General features: G+C 39.6%; 1 protein-coding gene across 1 annotated transcript in view; it reads left to right on the plus strand.

Annotated features, from left to right (window-relative positions):
- DIAPH3 (diaphanous related formin 3) overlaps positions 1–20203 on the plus strand; it is a 747362-nt gene that overhangs the window by 136431 nt on the left and 590728 nt on the right. The window contains exon 4 of the mRNA XM_063425945.1: positions 4058–4162. Within this exon, the coding sequence (XP_063282015.1) occupies positions 4058–4162 (105 nt within the window). The remainder of the gene's footprint in view (positions 1–4057; positions 4163–20203) is intronic.

A 20203-nucleotide genomic window follows, 5' to 3' on the forward strand; every position in this document is an offset into this window, starting at 1 on the left:
TCCATGCGCTAATTCTACCACCAGTCTTTGTCAACCTTTTGGGCAGTCGTTTTTTTTTGTTGGTTTTCTCTCATTGTAGTTTAGGCATGGATTCTCAGTTCTTATGTGTTACTGACAAAAAACACCCTAACATGTGTTCAGCAACATCTCCCGAGTACAATAGTGCCCCCAATGTACAGGTTTTATGGGTTTTCGCATACGTACAGCAAAAAGTCTGCAGGGACAGGCAATATACACCAGAACAACTACAATTAGCTGTAGTTCTGGTAGCTATAGTGTCCCTTTATGTTACCTACCACACCAGCCTACAAATGACAGAAACAATAGTGAAATGTAGTTTTGTCGATGCTCATCACATCCAATAAATATAACTGCTGAGTAGGCTAATAACAGTGCAGTTGATTCACAGAATGCACAGTTTGGAAATCAAATGAGAAAATAAATTTCTTCCTGTGTGACATGGACAAAGGATCCAATACTTATATTCAGGGGAATCCAAATTATACCAGGCGCCTGGAGAAGCAATTAACGCACGACACAGATGGTTGTGAGTCCAGAATTACTTCCTGCTCGTTTATTCCAAGTAGGGTGTATTTATATACAATATTGTTGCAGTTTAGCTTGAAAGTTTGAAAATAAAGTTTAAAAACAATGTAGTTAAAGATAGGAAAGTCAAAAGATAAAATTAGTTAATGTGGCTACATATTTCATAAGATATAAAATTAGTTTACAAAACAATATGTGGTTACATATTTCATGATAAGAAGGTCGCAGAGACAAAATTAGCTAGCAAACAGTCACACAATGTACAGTTTCTCAAAATTAGTGCTGCGGTGGGGGCTAGAATACAGAGAATGCAACTTATGCTGACACGTATACAGCATTTTAAAGAGAAAAAGCTCATTACATATAAAGAACATCAGATGTAGAACTTAATTTAATTATGCTGAACATTGGAATCAAAATATATTCCATCACATGTGTGCAGGGAGAAAGGGACCAGAGAATGCGATGGCCATAGCCTATTCAGTGAACATAATGCACTGGTTCTCATAATGACCCTCTATGTGGTAGCTGTTCATCCCATGTTTAAAATCTATTTTGAATATTATTTATTAAACAATAAATACATTTAAAAAAAAATCTCTCTGGTAAAAGGCTGAAATAAGAGCCAAGCTTGTGAAACATTACAGTACGTTCCTCCATTCACAGATTTTCGCTGCACTAATTGTATTTTTTACATGGATACTACTGGTTTAAATCAAACACATTACATCCTTCCACCCTAGACAATGTCAGACATTGTAGGTAAGAAACTAAACCTGTGAAGAAATTATATATGGCATATTAAGGTCTCGGAATTAAAGTCTCTGCAAATGCATCAACAACCAAGGTTATCCATAAAAAGGTGAATACATTATTTGCAGATGGAAAATTACTTTAACATGTTATAAAGTAAAAATATCACCAATGACAGCATAAGTAGTATGCCATCTATTTCATCTGTTACATAGCTTAAATCACCTTTAAAGTTTGAACAAACTTTACTGAACACCATAACAGTATAAAGAAATAGATACTTTTTTTAGTACTTAGTAAAGGTGTTACATGTACATCCAGGTTTAGTAACTGCAGCACGCACCACACTCTGCTTGGTTAAAGAAAACTGTAATCATAAAAAAAAAAAAAAAAAATAGAATGGTTGCTGATTGATCAGTTTAGAATATAAAACATAAGTCTGTTTACTACAGGTAGAAAAAAAAAATATAAGATAGGGCTGCGCCAAGTAGAGAAAGATAGTCCAGTAAAAATGTCACTAGGATACCAGTGGATAGTCAGGAATACTTGATAGGGTATGGTTTCTTGGTAGAGGTAGGTGCGTCTGATGGACCGTTCAGTATATGAAAACAGAAGAGAGGTAGAGGCAACCAATGGTGCAGTATGTCTAAAATTCAAGGTGCAGTAGATAATAGAAGTAGAGAACTCACATTTGGGAGAGCTATGGCCAGCTCTGGTGTGAATAGCGTACAGCGGTATAATTGTAATGCTTGCCTAGGACTGTTTTACTGCCCTGTCTTTGCGAGATGTCCCTATTCCTCCAGAAGGGGATATTAAATACCAGCCTTGGGCAAAAAAGTGTGGGGCCATTTCAGGCAAAACATAGTTGTGGGTGTGCTACGCAGAACCTTATATTAGGAAAGACTTGATTGACATGGACATGACATCTGTTATACTGGTGAGCCCAAGTCTGTTCATATTGTATAGATTCTGGTTTATGTTCACTGTCTTTGCCTTTTGCCATTGTTATTCCTCTGTGAATGCAGTAGCAACTGAATGTCCATTACCACCTCTTATTCCAGTGCAGTTGGGTAAACTGAATTTGAGAGTTTCAGCCATATTAACATGCCAGTAAATCCATGTCATGTATTAAAGCACATGATGCTCTTGGGAAGCATTTTATAAGTGAATAAGTGAACTTTAATATAGAAATTAAAGGGAATAAAAAGACATGAACATCTTTAATGTATTTTTTTTTTTTTTTTGCCATTTTGTCATCAGGATTTTACTAATATCGTCAAGGTTGATTGACAAAATATGGAAAAAGGGTTCATCTCAGTGAAGATGCCAATTGTCTTTAGGAGCGTAATGCGTAACTATTTACTGATCTTAATCTTCATATTGATGCAGGATTAAATATGTTAAGACCAAGATGACCTCTAAAATAACTAACTACAGGAATGAGAAATGCTTAACAGTGGTATTATTGGGTCTTTAAATGTTGCTCAGTATTTTTTATTATACTTGATATTGTTTTCCCATTATGTTTTTTTTATTTTAAATTGACCATCTGAAAGAAAAGAGTGTGGGGAAAACCATAACCTGTGAACTTTGTGAGTTATATTTCAACTTGTTACTTGTGCATTCAGGCTCACTTTAGCAGACTTGTAAGTGATATGTCGAAGTACACCCGAAGTTAATGCATAAGAAAATTTTATGCTGACAGTGATAAATTTCGGAGCACATCAGCCACCGGACTATAGACTTTTGGCAGGGATATAAATTACACACAACAGCTAATAAAATAAATAAAAAGCTTGTATTTTGAAAAGGCTATGCCAGCAACAAATGGACGTACAGCCAAAGGAAAGCTTAAATAAAAACAAAACTGCTGCATGCAGCCTTTTAATTGCTAAAGCGGTGGATAGCACAATGTTTTGACATCCAAATGTCAGGAATTTTAGCAAGTTTAAAGGGACACTATAGTGTCAGGAAAGCCACTTGGTTTTCCTGACACTATAGTACCCTGAGGGTGCCCCCACCCTCAGGGTCCCCTTCCCGCGGTGCTGAAGGGGTTAAAACCCCTTCAGCTACTCACCCTTTTCCCCCGCTGAGCTCCCTTACCTCTCCTCCCCCGCCGACGTCGGCATCCGCGCGCGCATTCAAAGTGTCAGTAGGAAAGCATTTTTCACGTGAGTGGCATTTAAAATAATTTTTTTCTATCTCTGGGCATTTTGTATATGAACTATACTCACCATGATGCTCGGCTACTGGTTTATTGTGAGAAATGACGTTCACAAATATTTGGGGATCCACATTCTCCATCATTGTCTTAGTCAAGGAATGATTTACTACTTAACATGGGAGCAGCTTCAATTTAAACATTCTGAAATGAAGGGGGGAAAATACGTTATCCTATCCTATTTAAATAAATTATCTAAAGTTTTTGAGAGTAAGTATTGCAAAACATATGCACCTGAATTAAGTATTTGTTCTGTTTGTTATGCTTTAGATTGTGCACATAAACAGTCTTCGATTTGCCTTTTTTTTTTTTTTTTTTTAATATAACCATCCCCACATTTAGGAAATTTAAATATTATTTGCGTGTACTGGGAAATGGGAAGTACAGATAGATGCAAATAAGGATATTTAGAATTGAATGCATTTCTTTGGAAGATTACTAGTCGTTTTATAACTGCCTGAAACTGAAATTCTGATTTCATAATGCATGGCAGTTTATTCAGATTTAATAATTTCTCTCTATATTATTTTTCTTCAGGAGGATATGAATTTAAATGAAGACCGTAAAGCACCTTTGAGAGAAAAAGACTTTGCTACTAAGAAAGAAATGGTCATGCAGTATATTAGCACAGCTTCAAAAGCAGTAAGTATATTCTGTCTAAATGTTTTTAGATGAAGTGTGACTAAGCATAGCAATTTAACTTTTTACTTGTTTACAGATTTCTAACTTCCCATTTGAAGTGAATAAATGGTTGTACCATTGTAATATAAAGTAAAATGTATGTAGGTAGAACTGGTTGCATTAGGGAAAAAAAAAATTACATACAATTGCTGTTAAGCTATATTTGATCATTATCTGTAATAGTCTGTTGCTAGCAGAATGACTGTCAGATGCAAATTTTAATGGGGATTAAAAACGTAATTTAAACTTACAGAAACATATAGGTTTTTAGCACTTTTTGTTGTTAGAATGCAATGAAAGGTTATAACATCAGAATTAAAAAGACTTCAAGACTAATATGTATATATATATGTGTGTGTTTGTGTATATATATATATATATATATATATATATATATATAGCCAACTGTCCTGCTTTTACCGGGACAGTCCCGGCAAGCTGGAGTCTGTCCTGGAAAATTCACTCTCCCGGCAACTTGCTGGGCCATGTGCTTTTATTATTTTCCCTCGTACTGTTACAGTCCAATGGAATCCAGGACGGAGATGCTGGGGGATATAGAGAGATGCTGGGGCCAGAGGGAGCACTGACAGACTCCCTTCCAAATTCCCAGCAGCTTCCCCGGCACATATGCTCCTGCTCTGCAGACTCTGCCCCCATGTAGTAAGCTCCACACTTGCCTGCAAGCTGTGCCTCCCACAATCAAGCCCCGCCCCCACCGTTAAGCAGAGACATTTGCTGCAGAAAATGGCTACCTGACCTCTCAGCAACAGCCTCCAGTGCCAGGTTGATATATTCAGCCCTATGTATGTGTATGTGCCTGCTAGTGAGAAAGCTTGTTTGTATTGAGCTTTTGTGTGTCAGTTAGCTTGTCTGTAGTAAGCTTGTGACAACTCACCACCACCAGAGCACAGCACCCCTGACACAAAGCACCCAGTGCACAAACAGCACTCCTCTCACACACACTGCAACCGTCTCACACACAGCACCCCTAAAAAAAACCCACATACACTGCACCACTCACTGCAGTCTGTGTGTATTCAGCAGTGTGTGTGTATTCCCAGGTCTGTGTGTGTATAAAGTAGCCTGGGTGTGTTCAGCAGTCTGTGTGTCTGTGTCTGTGTGTGTGTGTGTATTCAGCAGTGTGTGTGTATGCACTCTGTGTGTATGTGTATTCAGCAGCCTGTGTGCATTCAGCAGTTTGAGTGTACTCGGCAGTCTGTCTATGTGTACTCAGTTTGTGTAATTTTTTCTGCAGTCTGTGTGTATGTATTGTATTTATGTATTGCATTTGTTGGAGGTACCAATAAACATGAGCTTAATTTTATCGATAATTCAAATTTCTATCCTGTGTGTTGTTGTGTAGGAAGGTCCCCAGTGCACTGCTTTGCCAGGGGGCCCATAACACTGTTAAAATTACACTGCTTGTGTGTGTCAGTGAGCTTGTATTTAGTGATCTTTTGTGTGTCTGAGCTTGTGTGTGTGTGTCAGTGAGCGTGTCTGTAGCGAGCTAGTGTCAGTGAGCGTGTCTGTAGCGAGCTAGTGTCAGTGAGCGTGTCTGTAGCGAGCTAGTGTCAGTGAGCGTGTCTGTAGCGAGCTAGTGTCAGTGAGCGTGTCTGTAGCGAGCTAGTGTCAGTGAGCGTGTCTGTAGCGAGCTAGTGTCAGTGAGCGTGTCTGTAGCGAGCTAGTGTCAGTGAGCGTGTCTCTAGCGAGCTAGTGTCAGTGAGCGTGTCTCTAGCGAGCTAGTGTCAGTGAGCGTGTCTCTAGCGAGCTAGTGTCAGTGAGCGTGTCTCTAGCGAGCTAGTGTCAGTGAGCGTGTCTCTAGCGAGCTAGTGTCAGTGAGCGTGTATTTAGTGAGCTTTTGTGTGTCAGTGAGATTGCCTGTAGTGAGCTTGTGTGTGTCACTGAGCTTGTGTGTTTATACAAGTGAGTTTGTCTGTAGTAATATATTATGTTATATAGAATAGAAGTTTGAAGGCACTCACTTTTTTTGGTTCTGAGAACCACTAAAATCTTTAGATAATATAGCCTCGGTGATCCACAGTGGCACTAGAATACACTCTTCAAATATTGGAAAGGAATAGGCACTTACAGGACTTACAGGTTTTTAATTGTTAAGCGTCAACATTCCAGAGCCACTCGTGGTCCTTTCTCAAGACAAATTACAATCATTGCAATATCACTTATATACCAAATGCATGTGACTACTTAATTAATTTACTTACTCCATCTGTGTGTATCCCGTCGCCACGAAAGATAAAACTGCAACCCAAGTGCATGCCGGAAGTGAGTATCTGCCAAATACGTCCCGAAACAGTGCACCCGTATATGGGACCCATCAACAACACAATTGTTGTAAAATAGTTCTGGATGGGTGTATATGTGGAAAGTGAGAGAGACATACCTAAAAATAGGAATAATCCATGGAATAAAGTGAAGTTGCCTTTATTCCATTATAAAAATGGACAAAAGGCTGCTATAGATGGGGAGGCTAGACTTATTTAAAGGGAAGAGAATATCTTAGAGGGACTGGATAATAAAATGTAGAATTAAATGTCTCTATCTTCAAATGTGATTTAGTATATTTATCTACCCAATATATTTCTTATTAAAGGATCACTATAGGGCCAGTAACACAAAGAGGTATTCCTGACCCTATTGTGTTAAAACCACCATCTAGTCACCCTGGGCCCCTCATGCCTCCATAAATATAGCAAAATCTTACTGTATTCAAGCCTGAAGCTGTAACTCTACATGCTGTTTGACTTAGAATAACAAGCAGTCTGCTGACATCATCAGAAGTGGTAGCCTGATCCAATCACAGTGCTTCTCCATAGGATTGGCTGAGACTGACAAAGAGGCAGATCAGGGGCAGAGCCAGCATGATTCAAACACAGCCCTGGCCAATAAGCATCTGCTCATAGAGATGAATTGAATCAATGAATCTCTATGAGGAAAGTTCAGTGTCTGCATGCAGAGGTAGGAGATACAGAATGTTTGGATGCATTTTAGGCAGTCATGACCCAGGAAGGATCTCTAACAGCTAGCTGAGGAGTGGCCAGTGAAGTTATCACTAGGATGTAATGTAAACACTGCATTTTCTCTGAAAATACAGTGTTTACAGCAAAAAGCCTTAAGGTAATGATTCTACTCACCTGGAGTGTCCCTTTAAGTCTAACTCTCTGCTAGACCCTCTTCAGTCTGGTTTCCGCGCTAAGCACTCTGTGGAAACGGCACTGACCAAAGTATCCAATGATCTACTCGTTGCAAAATCTCATGGTCACTACTCTATCCTAATTCTCCTTGGCCTGTCTGCGGCTTTTGACACTTTTGATAATTAACAGATTCTTCTCATCCTCCGCAATATTGGTCTACAAGATATTGCTCTCTCCTGGTGCTCCTCCTACCTCTCCCAGCACTCTTTCAGTGTTTCTTTCTCTGGCTCTGATTTTTCTCCCAACTCCTCTCTGTTGGTGTCCCCCAAGGTTCAGTCCTTGGTCACTTACTATTCTATATCTATACTGCCTCCCTTGGTAATCTCATTAGCTCCTTTGGCTTCCAGTATCATTTCTATGCAGATGACACACAAATATACCTGGCCTCTTGACTAGTGTTGTTAACTGCCTCTCTATTTCTTACTGAATAGCTGCCCACTTCCTTAAACTCAACTTGACCAAAACTGAAATTCTAGTCTTTCCTCCCTCAAGTGTTGCTACTCCTGTGTCTGTCTCCCTCGAAGTCAACGGTGCTACCATCTGCTCCACCATGCAGGCTCGCTGCCTAGGTGTTCTCTTTGACTCCGACCTCTCCTTCACGCCTCATGTTTAGTCTATCTCCAAATCCTGTCATTTTCATCTCAAAAACATTGCACGCATCTGACCCTACTTAACACTAGATGCGACTAAGGTGCTGGTCCATTTCATTGTCCTTTCTCGCCTGGACTACTGTAATCCACTTCTCAGTGGTCTTACGTGCTCCCAACTTGCGCCGTTACAGTTCATAATGAATGCGGCGGCGAGGCCCAGCTTCCTGCCCGCCCGCACCTCCCAAGCCTCACCTTTTTGTCAGTCCCTACATTGGCTTCCTGTAAGATATAGGGCTCAAGTTAAAATTCTGGTTCTTGCTTTCAAATCTCTTCATAATGCTGCTCCCACCCATCTATCCTCACTAATACACAAGTATGTCCCGTCTAGGCCCTTACGTTCTGCTGAAGACTTATCTTCTGTCTGTACTCCCACCTTTGATGCTCGCCTTCAAGACTTCTCGAGGGCTGCACCATTCCTGTGGAACTCACTTTCCTCCTCTGTTAAATGCTCACCCATTCTCCACTTCTTCAAAAAATCATTAAAAATCCACCTCCTCATAAAAGCGTATCAATTAAACTGTTAATAGCTCCCGACTGATTACTCTCTTCCAACTGTCATTAGTCTAATACTATCCTTACCTTTTGTGTTACTTTACCCCACTCCCTCTAGCATGTAAGCTCATTGAGCAGGGCCCTCAACCCCTCTGTTCCTGTGTGTCCAACTTGTCTGGTTACAACTACATGTCTATTCGTCCACCCACTGTAAAGCGCTGCGGAATTGTTGGCGCTATATAAAAATAATAATGTAATACATTAAATAGCTGAAAAAATAATTAACAATTAATAACTATCTTCATAGTTAACGTGCAGGCAAAAATTGTAAAAAGGAGATGTACTCATTGAGACCATGTGGAGATATAGTGTTGAGTCTTTATCCCAAAACAAGCTCTATCGCCTCCTCTAGACAGTGGTGGTATTGTGTCAATGCCAATGAACTTTAACGTGGTCAGTAAATTTTCCATCTGCAAAAAATGTTTTGCTACTGGTTTCTCTGTGGATCCATCACTGTACGCTGTGTTGATAGCTGATCGGTGCCCTCTTATGCGATCTCTCAAGGTTAACTCGGTTTTATCAACGTAGTGTAGTCGCACGGGCATGTGATTTTATATACTACATGGTCTGTCATGCAGGTTATATGGTGTTTAATATCAAACCAAATAAAAATACAATAAAATTAGTCCCAATATAATAAAATATAATGAAAAATAAATAATAAAATGTCTGTTTCACACGTTCCACTGGTAGGGTGTTATCTCTTTCTTTGATACTTCAAATCCTCCCGTGATATGGAAAACACAAAGGGAAAAGGACCAATCGTGCAAAGTGTATAGGATACGTGGCAGAAAAATAATAAGATGTAATACACTCACATTTGCATGAGCTATAACCAGCTCAAGGGTAACAGGTGTTCAGCAGTATAATCCCTGCTTGTAGGATATAACAAATTCTTGTCCACTTTGGGTCTGGTGCTGTCCAATTCTCAGGAGAAGGGACAAATAGGAACAACAGATAGTGCTCTCTGATGATAAAATGTGGTATAAAATAAAAAAGAAAAATAAATATACTCACAAATTAAAGTGCAGATCACACTGCACTTGAGATATAGCGTGGGTGGTATAATCCCCACCTCAGGATATATAAAATGCCAGGAAAGGAGATAAAAAATTGTTATAATAAAAAATCATATGAATGTCACAAAAGTATAGCCAAACTTAATTTATTATTTAAAATACACAATAAAATCCATTAACGCGTTTCACCACTGGGGTTTTATCAAAATAGAATAACATTAAAACCTGGCAAGAATAAAATATATATAGGAGCACTGTTACTTTAAAAATGGCGCCAAAAGTAGCATCAATTAGCATAAGCCAATCAAAGTTAGGCATAATACATATTAGAAATGAAACTCTAAGCATGCCAGACTTTTATTTCATCTATTTTTATCCCTATTTTTATTATCATTATAAGTTTTATTTCTAATATGTATTATGCCTAACTTTGATTGGCTTATGCTAATTGATGCTACTTTTGGCGCCATTTTTAAAGTAACAGTGGTCCTATATATATTTTACGCTCATCTCAGACATTACTAGTCGATTATGGAACTGGATTTGGATCTTAACTTAATCATATAGCTCATTCATAACAAGCCAAATAATATTAACAAATCCACTATCCATAATCTAGTCGGCATAATGCCAATACTCATTAATATAACAGATCCTAGAAAACGGGTAGATCAACTAAATATCACTAAACATGTGGAACACATATCACAGACTATCTTCTTGGTGGAAAGCATTGAAGTGAATTCATTTCATTTAGTCCAGGGGTGGGGAACCTTCGGCTCTCCAGATGTTTGGACTACACCTCCCATGTTGCTTTGCCAGCATTATGTGTGTAAGAGCATTATGGGGGATGTAGTCCACAACATCTGGAGAGCCGAAGGTTGCCTATCCCTGATTTAGTCCATTGGGAGACATAGTGTCCAATGTAAAAATCCAAAATGCCTCCTTTTGTAGCAATCGCATCTCACGGTTGCCACCCCTATACAGTTCTGGGACATGATCTATCCCCATAAATCTCAATGAGGGCAAAGAGTGTCCCATTTCTAAAAAAAATACGTGCCACTGGAGTACTTGCACATTTGTTTGCCAACGCTGTCCGTATAGTTGAACGGTGTCCCCTCATTCTCTCACGGAGATCATTAGACGTTTTGCCCACATACACGAGTTCACATGGGCATACAATCTGGTACACAACATAGGTAGTGGTGCAAGTGATCCTATGTCGTATTTTAAACTTCTTGCCAGATCTCGGATGTACGAACTCTTTCCCAGGCGACATGGAATTACAAGCAATACATCTAAGACATCTAAAGCAACCAGTGTTGACGGTTGCAGATGAATCTTTGATTTTTGGTAAATTGATCCACATGAACAAAATGATTCTTATTCTTACCCCTTCTATAGCTCATGATTGGAATCTGTCTGAAGGGAGCCGGTAATGATATGTCCTTTGCAAGTGTTTTCCAGTTGTCACGAATGATGGCAGCAATATTATGTGATTCAGTATGAAATGCTTGAGGGAATATTAGCCGATCACCTATCACCTTGCGATCTACTGGTTCCTCAATCGACTTATATGCCTGCTGTAAAGCTTCTGTCAAAGTAGCACAATTATAGCCTCTTTCCAGGAATTTCTGGTGCATCTGTTGTAACTGTTCTGATGCTTTATTTGGGTCAGAATTATTACGAAGGACCCTGCAAAATTTAGAAATAGGCAGGGATTCTTTCAATCTCCTAGGGTGAAAACTTGATGCATGGAGAATTGAATTCCTGTCAATGTCTTTGGAATACAACGTGTATCCCAACCGATTTCCTTGGATGTAGATCCTAAGATCCAAAAAATCTATTTGTGTTGTACTCCATCGAGAGGTCAATATATATTTGACTTATAGGGCTGGTGCGCTTTACCGTCAAATCACCTGTGTGAGCTGCCGCACACTTAAGCCTGCATTCCCCAGCCCTGTTACACGCGTCTGGGAGCTGCTGTTGACCGGTACTATAGTCTAATGATTAAGAAATGGTGTATATGCTCAGCTGTCTGTATAATACTATAGTGCTGCACTCTGTATAATACAGGTCTGTGTGTGTATAATATCCTGGGAAAGTCGGTGCTCTCTGTACAGTACAGGTCTGTGTGTATAATAACCTGGGACAGTCAGTGCTCTCTGTATATCGCTGCTCTCTGTATACTACAGGTCTGTGTGTGTATAATAAATTATAAATAGGGTAAGGTCGTCCTGAATATGTCCTCCAAATTAAAGGACCTCATCCTCTGTATAGAGTAACAAAACAAATGTTCCCTATGGGAACCAAATTGTTTCGAGTGACACTTATGCATAGAGCTGAAACAGATTAAAGAAAAAAAAGTACCAATAAAAATTGTTGTGCAAGTAAAGTGTAGTGAAAATAATTCAAAATTAGACTATACCTACGCATACCAATGCTAGGGTACCGTAAATTATTGGGACTTTTTTTTTCTTTAATCTGTTTCAGCTCTATGCATAAGTGTCACTCCAAACAATTTGGTTCCAAGAGGGAACACTTGTTTGGTTACTGTGTGTGTATAATATCCTGAAATAGTCAGTGCTCCCTGTATAGTGCTGCTCTCTGTATAATACCCCAGACTCCTGGAACTCGAATAATCAGAAGCAGTGGAGTGGGGACATTCAACATGTTGAATTTGTGGCATGAAAAGGGACTAATGGAATATGTGCATATGTTTCTCTTTTGCTCCCATTTCTCTCATTAATTCCATTCTGTAAATTCTCATTCTATATCATTCATTTCCTATTTTCAGCTTTATTTTTACTATATTCACTCCCCAATATAATTATTTTTGTGCACTAATGTACGTTCTTTGGTATAGAAACAGCTCTCTGACTATAGCATCTGCACAAGCTCTTCCTATACTTGTACTGACAGTGTCACCACTGATACCCATCTCACCTAAAAGTGATAAGTGATAAAATGTACCTGCCTGATATAGATGCTGTGCTGCGAATGTATCTAGCGCATACCAAGGATGATGGTACTGTTGGTGGGAACTTGGTGTTATAAAGGTCTACTCAGTAAAGAGAGAATTGCAGGGAATTGAGATGGGAATTTCAAACTTTAGGAAATAGTGCAGCTGAATGGGAACATTTTTCCAATTCTGCTACTTTGGCCTTAAGTTTAAAATTACCATCTCAATTCCCTGTAATTATCTTTTTATTGAGTAGACCTTGTAATCTGCACTATAAGTAAATGGAGATTAATTATGTTGGTTGGGCATAGTGGGTGGAGCTTTGCGGCAGTGGGTGTGGTATATGTTCAAGGTAGTAATTGATAGCTGTGCTGCAAAGTGTCCCTTGAATTTTTTTTTTAAATGTTGGCAACTATGAATTTATTTGAGGGCTGCACTCACCTAAACATGCATACATTATAGGGTGCTGCTGGGGCCAATATATACAACATACAAAATACACAATCCAGCGCACTCGCTTATTCACTAAGCAATGATTTAAAATCTCACAAATTATAATAGTTGTATTTAACCCCTTAAGGACACATGACGTGTGTGACACGTCATGATTCCCTTTTATTCCAGAAGCTTGGTCCTTAAGGGGTTAAAAACACCTCACCTAGGCAAAAAAATAATGGGGGTTTAGTTACATTATATGATCATATATTGCATAAGCCTGCCACAACGTTAATGTACCCAATTCTTGGCAGGTCCTTCTCTAGCAGCCTAATGCTTGCCCTTATGAGATCAATCCACTTACTTGGGAACTGCTTCCTACTGGGACTCTCTGCAGGTCAAGGCTAAATGTTTAAGTCACCCTCCTGCTTCCTACCTTTTAGGTGCAGGAGGGTGACATTCCCTGGGGTCCAGTGGTGGCTCAGGTGGATGGGAGTCAGAGTTCCCACTCTGACTCCTACTGCTTCCTCCCGCGCGGCTCTCATTGTTAGCTGGGAGGAGTGACGTGCCGTCACTTCCTCCCAGCTTGTGATGTCATCACAGGGGGCCCGGTCGTGCTGTTAAAGCACCCAGCGCTGACAGGGCCCCCTGACAATCCACATCCATCGGGTCGCCCTGACAGCATGGGCCACCCGATGGACCTCTTGGCCGCAGAAGATGATGGCGGTGGATACCCGGTCACAGGGGTCCGCAGGGAGGCTGGGCCCCCTGGAGTGGCTGGCCCGGTCGCAGCTGCGACTGCGGTATGTACACCGCTGGATCTTATAATGTAACTAAGACCCCATTTTTTGCCTAGGTGAGGTGTTTTTAAATAAAACTATTATCTGTGAGATTTGAAATCATTGCTTGGTGAATAAGCGAGTGCGCTGGATTGTGTATTGTGTATTTTGTATGTTGTGTGTGTGTGTGTGTGTGTATATATATATATATATATATATATATATATATATATACACACACACACACGATACTCGAAAAATTAGAATATCAAGCAAAAGTTTATTTCAGTAATGGAAACAAATATATTAGATAGGCGCATTACATGCAAAGCATGTTTGAGACTATATGCCTTTAAATGGTCTCTCAGTCTGGTTCTGTAGTAATCACAATCATGCGGAAGACTGCTGACCTGACAGTTGTGCAGAAAACCAGTATTGACACCCTCCATAAGGAGGGAAAGCCTCAAAAGGTAATTGGGAAGGAAGTTGGATGTTCCCAAAGTGCTGTATCAAAGCACAGTAATAGAAATGTATGTGGAAGGGAAAATTGTGGAAGAAAAAAATGCACAAGCAGCAGGGATGACCGCAGCCTGGAGAGGATTGTCAGGAAAAGGCCATTCAAAAGTGCTGGGGACTTTCACAAGGAGTGGACAGAAGCTGGAGTCGGTGCATCAAGAGCCACCACACACATACGGATCTTTCTGTTCTCTTCGTTTCTTTCTTTAGTGAATTAAATATTGTTTATTTGTTGTTTTCTTGAATTTTAGGCACATACTTAGTAACATAATCCAATCCATTGCTTGTTATACCTTTCCCCCAAATATCCTAAATGCCAAATGGAAAACAATAATTTTACTTAGTTTAAGAATTTTACCGGAAATATTCTAAGCAAACTTTGAGTGGCTTTTAAGAAACATGATAGTTTTGATGTTTCCCGGTAATGCACCTTGCCATGCATAGAACCTAGTTGATAATGTAATATTCAGTTTTTCAATGACAGTTCTTGCTTACATTGGAAGTAATTAAAAGCTTGGTGGGAGGAGGGAATCCTGTCTTTGAAGTTTCACTGGCAATGTTGAGCAGAAATGTAATCTGTAAAATAAAGTCTGAGTAGAAAATGGTTGTTATTGATCCTGCATGGGAGAGACGTTCATGTAATCGTGGCATATTATTGGTATTGCACAGACTAGGTAAAGGAGAGTTTAATGTCGCCAAACAGACACTTTACTCCTTGCATCCATATGCATGGTTTACATGTTTATCTCTGGCTCATGTATGTTTTTCTGAACTGCTCTTTTACACCGACCCATAATTTCTAACATGCAAAGTGTGAGAAGTGCACCTCACGTCTTCACATTAATTATTTTTTTCCCCAGGCAGTTTCTTACACTTTGACAACTTGGAACAACCTTCTTTAGCACTGTCAGTTCTATACACCAAATTAACGAGACCTTCTAGTTTTAGATTGAATATTTAAGACTAGATCGGTAAGGGGAACCTACAGTTGTTTGAGACTATATGCTCCTTTCTAGAAATGTGATCACTGTCCAACCCCCTTGTCCATGTAAGAATTAAGTGAAATAAAGATAACTTGCATCATTTCCAGCATCTAGTCTTCTGCGCTGCAGCATCCAAATCCTAGCATGCAAACGTCACCCACGATCTCGTCTAGTCCAATGCTGCTTCTAGAATAAGAACAATAAAGAACCAACATATTTCACAATGCTATACACAGTGGATTTTATGCAAGTCAAGTCAATTTAAATCACAATAAAATCAATGGCCGTATATACCAGATAAGAGCTCTGCCTATACCAGAGCTAAAAGCGGCTGAAAAAACTATATTGGCAGACTTTAAATTTGCTGGAAAATTGCTAACAATGACGGTCACTAAATCCAACAAAATGCAGTCGAAATTAAATTCATATCAGGCCTTGATAACCGTAAAAATCCGACAGCAACAGCAGATTACTCTCCAGCATCTATGCTATCTTGACCAGACAACCAGTCCTCAGATCTCTGTGGTGGCCCTGTTTGAAGCGGAAGCTCTGACAGGCAAAATAAAGCTTATGCAAGATATGTGAAGAGACCTACATTATGATCTCACAACTGGCTAAATCCATAGGGGATCTGGACGACATCACCCCTAATCATTCCCATACCTATCTGCATTTACTGTGGACTGGCGCAAAGAACATCGCCCACTGACCCAAGTTCAAAGAGTACATTAAATAGTCTACAGATAGGGCTCCCCCAACAAATTGCAAATCACTTGAAATGGGACTAGCAAAGCAATGTCCACATTGGGGAAAGGTACGCAGCTCTTCTTTAGTTATTTTTTTTTTTTCTGTGGAACAGTTTTTAAAATCTCTAACACACTCAAGATAGATTTTTTTCCTTCTTAAAGTTTGATTTTCCCAATTCCAAAACTCAGCTCTATAACTTGATACTTCTTTTGTTTTTAGTTTCAGGGATATAATATGTTACAAATTGAGATATAGCATTATTGGTAAACCACCAAGTCGGACAGAAGTCTTGGTCTATAGAGACATTTTGATAATGTTAAGGGTTTCTCTTAATTTCCCAAGTATCCATTATGGGGAAGGATTTATGCTTCAGCAAAACATCCACGCACACCTGACTCCTGTCAGATATTTGATGCTGCATTGACAAATTGACTCAATAACCCACTATGACCATAAACATTTTCATGTTTAAAGTTGGGGACTTAATTCCCCCCAACCAACGCAGGGTTTTCTGGGATGAAGTAAATAATAAATAGGAAAAAATATTTATATAGGCTGTCTCCAAGAGACGTATTTCGCTAGGGGGAAAGTGCAGTGACAGATTGACCCTAACATTTTTAAGAACTGCCACTGGACTCCAGAGCAACGGCTAAGCAAGAGTTTTTATTACAGTATAACCAGAATAAAAAAAAAAACAGCAGTCCGCACACATGGGCAAATCCAAACACTCCACAAATGGGAAAAAAAGTTATGAAAAAGTAGCACATTTATTGAAAAAAGTAATAGAAATAAATACACATCACACTGTAACAGCAGTCCACGTGCATGCTAAAGTAGTTCCAATATAATTTGTATAAAATCATATCAAGTGTGTAAAATTAAATAAAATACTTAGTGAATGAGCTACCTGCAGCTATTTTTCAGGGGACAGACCACCTAAGACAACCACCCAGAAAAAGTGACGCCCTGGACACATTTCGCACCCACCAACATGTTTGCCACTCAGTGCTGTTCCAGGACTTTCCAGTACATATGGGAACTTAACGTTTTGCACACCTTTTTCTTCCTTTCCCTTTTTCCTATTTTGTTTCCTTTTTATTTATTTTTTTATTCTCTTTCTCTGCTCTCCTTTCCCTTGTTCCCTTCCTTCCTCTACCCTTTTCCTCTATTTTTTCTTAGATATTTCATTTTCCCAAACTGCTATCAGTGTTATGTTCAGCGACACCAAGGACTCATAGGAACTCCCTTCTACGGGACTCCAAGAAGCATTATTTGAGACTGGGACTTGGTACCCAACAGTCTGGAACTATACGCTTTTTGGACAATTTGCACTTCTAAACCAGATCTATCCGGGGATGGATAGCTCTTGGGGACACTGTTGTAAGGCTGGTGTCTTGTAGTTCATTAACTTACACTTTGATTGCGTGGGATTATTTTGTTTGGTTTGATGACCACCTGTTGAGAATACCTGTATAAATATGTTAGAGTTGTTGAATAAAATGTCTGTTTTTACCCATTAACAACCTTGGTTGATGCTTGAGAACTCAGCTGTAACCACCCTAGCTGATTTGTTTCAGAGGAGAGGAGATATTTGTCAGTTTTAGTATAGGAGTTATGTCACAGTGTAACACCCAGCCTTAGCACACCAGTCTTCCATTCCCTCAACTACTCAAAAAAAGGCACTTTTCAGAGCTCTCACCTATGTAGTTTCTTATCAGTTAAAAATGATACCAATGGAAGATTTAACACTATTTCCTGCACAAATAATACAGCTAGCTAATGCCTGTTTACCAACAGACAATCCAATCACCACGCTTACCACGGAACTGCAAAAAGTCAAGTCTCAGTTGGAGTCTGCCTCTCCTCCAATTCTGCTTCACTCCTACCTTCTTTGGTTGCTATCCCATTTAATGCCTGTCCTATTGTGTTTTTTTTAGGATGGCATAGCACCCTAATGTTGGGAAAGGGTTAAGCATCCTGGCCCTTTGGATGTAAACACATTAAAGTCTAAATTTGAGAGGAGTCTGTGGAAGCAGTTTGCAATGTTAGCACCAGTGGTGTATCCTGGTTTTGTGCTGCCCTAGGCACTTTTTTATTTTTGTATTTAACCCCCCTCTCCCTGGGGTCAAGTGGGGCGGCTGGGCGGTCGGCGCTGCCGAGGGAGCACTTTCCCCTGATCTCTCAGCTCAGCTCCCTGGCGCGCCGCAGAGTGATGCCGGGAGCCGGAATATGACTTCGTATTCTGGCTCCTGGCACCACTCTGCGGCGCACGAGGGAGCTGAGCAGAGAGCTCAGGGGAAAGTGCTCCCTCGCCAGCGCCGCCTGCCTGCCTGCCCGGCTTTGTCAGCCGCAAGGCTAACAAGACATTTTCCCTGGGCATTTGGGGGCTGCTTTTTTTTTTTGCCGCCCCCTGGAAAATGCCACTCATGGCAAATGCCTTGTTTGCCTCGCGGCTAATACGTCCTTGGTTAGCACATATTTAAAAAAGTACTTTGGGACAATATTGAGGTACCTTGAAGAATTGGTGGATGAAATGGCCATATGGTGTAATCAAATCTACCCATATTTGTATAAGAGAGAGGATTTTAAATAGCCTTGTGATATTTAAAATTTTATTTCACTAGTTATGGTAGATCCAAACAACACATCCTTTCCTATTTGCTTAGTATCAAGTTAGGAGGTGCAGGATGGATCCTTGGGTTGTTTATAATTCTGTGCTGTAAACTATGTGGGATTAGGAAAGACTTGAAAATGACCCTGTGTGGGAGAGAAATTGGTTATTTATGTGGAAGAACCCATGTATGACCTTTCACCCTCATTGTAACCCTTTTGTTTTTCATTTACCATCAAGAAATCTTTGGGGAAAATGCCTCTGTTTACCATATCCCGATACTCAGACTGCTCCATACGTATTATATGCTGTTTATATGCTATCATAGTATACCCTTACTTTTACATTAGTATTTCTCATTTCACTTCTATTCTATTGTGATTTGTATGCTTATCTCTTAATTAGAACTCACTCACATCATTCTATTGCACTACTCAGCCCTCTGTCACTAGGGGAATGGATCTTTAATATTAATAATACTGTATATGTTTACTTTTGCACATCTTCCTAATGCAGTCGCATTTTCATTGGTATACATTTCTATTTTTCTTTCTTTATCTAACTAATCGTATTCCCTCTGTAGCTTTCCATTCTTTTTCCTCACAAGAGTTTGGATGAATACTAAAATGGTTAGGATAGAGATTATTAAATCAGTCTCTAATGTGCTGATTTTTCCCCTCCCTTCCAATCCCATTTATGCACACACACATCCCTGTTCAGCATCTCCATTGATATAGCTTGCAGCACAATGGCTTCCTAGAAATGTTGTTGCACACAGTGCAGCTGGTACAGCCATCCAAGTTGTTTCTTCCTGGGGGAAAAGTGATCAGCAGTTTGTTCTCCATATAAATTGCTTTTCTTTTTTTATGTAAGTTGCAGCATGAAACCACTTGAGGGATTTTAAACCAATCATTGAGAATCTAAATATACTGCAGATGTTGGTTCAATTAAGAAAGTCTGATGAGCATAAAACCTTCAATACATTTGAATTTGAAATTATATTTTTGAATTCATGGATGTATAGCCCACTGGAACGGTTTTATGTGTGCTTTGAATTTAAACTGGGGTGATGCATTTGTACAGGAAAAAAAAACTTACAATAAATTGACCTGACCCGTGCAATGTAATTTCTTTCTTAAATGTTCACCTCTTCCAGTTATATACATGAATATAAATACATCACAATAAGTTACACATCATCAGTACTGGGAGATTTAGATTCATAAATCCTAAATAAATGAATAGGGATTCCAAAGGGGGAAAAAAAGCAGAAAACAAGAATAGAAAAAACATAATTAATTATTGCCCAGAAGATGTTCATGAGATATGCTAAAAAGGTATTGACCGATTATCTGTTTGGCCGATATTCTGTATTTTCAGCAACATCGCTATCGGCCAATAAAGATACCGATATTGCAGATAATGCAGACTAGGGCCGCCATTAGGGTCCTGGGGTGCCCGCAGCAGTCCTGGGAGATCCAGCACACTGTTACTTACCTTCCCAGCAGCTCCCTTCAGCTATCGTCTAGATCTCGC

The sequence above is a fragment of the Pelobates fuscus genome, chromosome 1 (genome assembly GCF_036172605.1).
Source record: "Pelobates fuscus isolate aPelFus1 chromosome 1, aPelFus1.pri, whole genome shotgun sequence".
Classification (NCBI taxonomy): domain Eukaryota; kingdom Metazoa; phylum Chordata; class Amphibia; order Anura; family Pelobatidae; genus Pelobates; species Pelobates fuscus.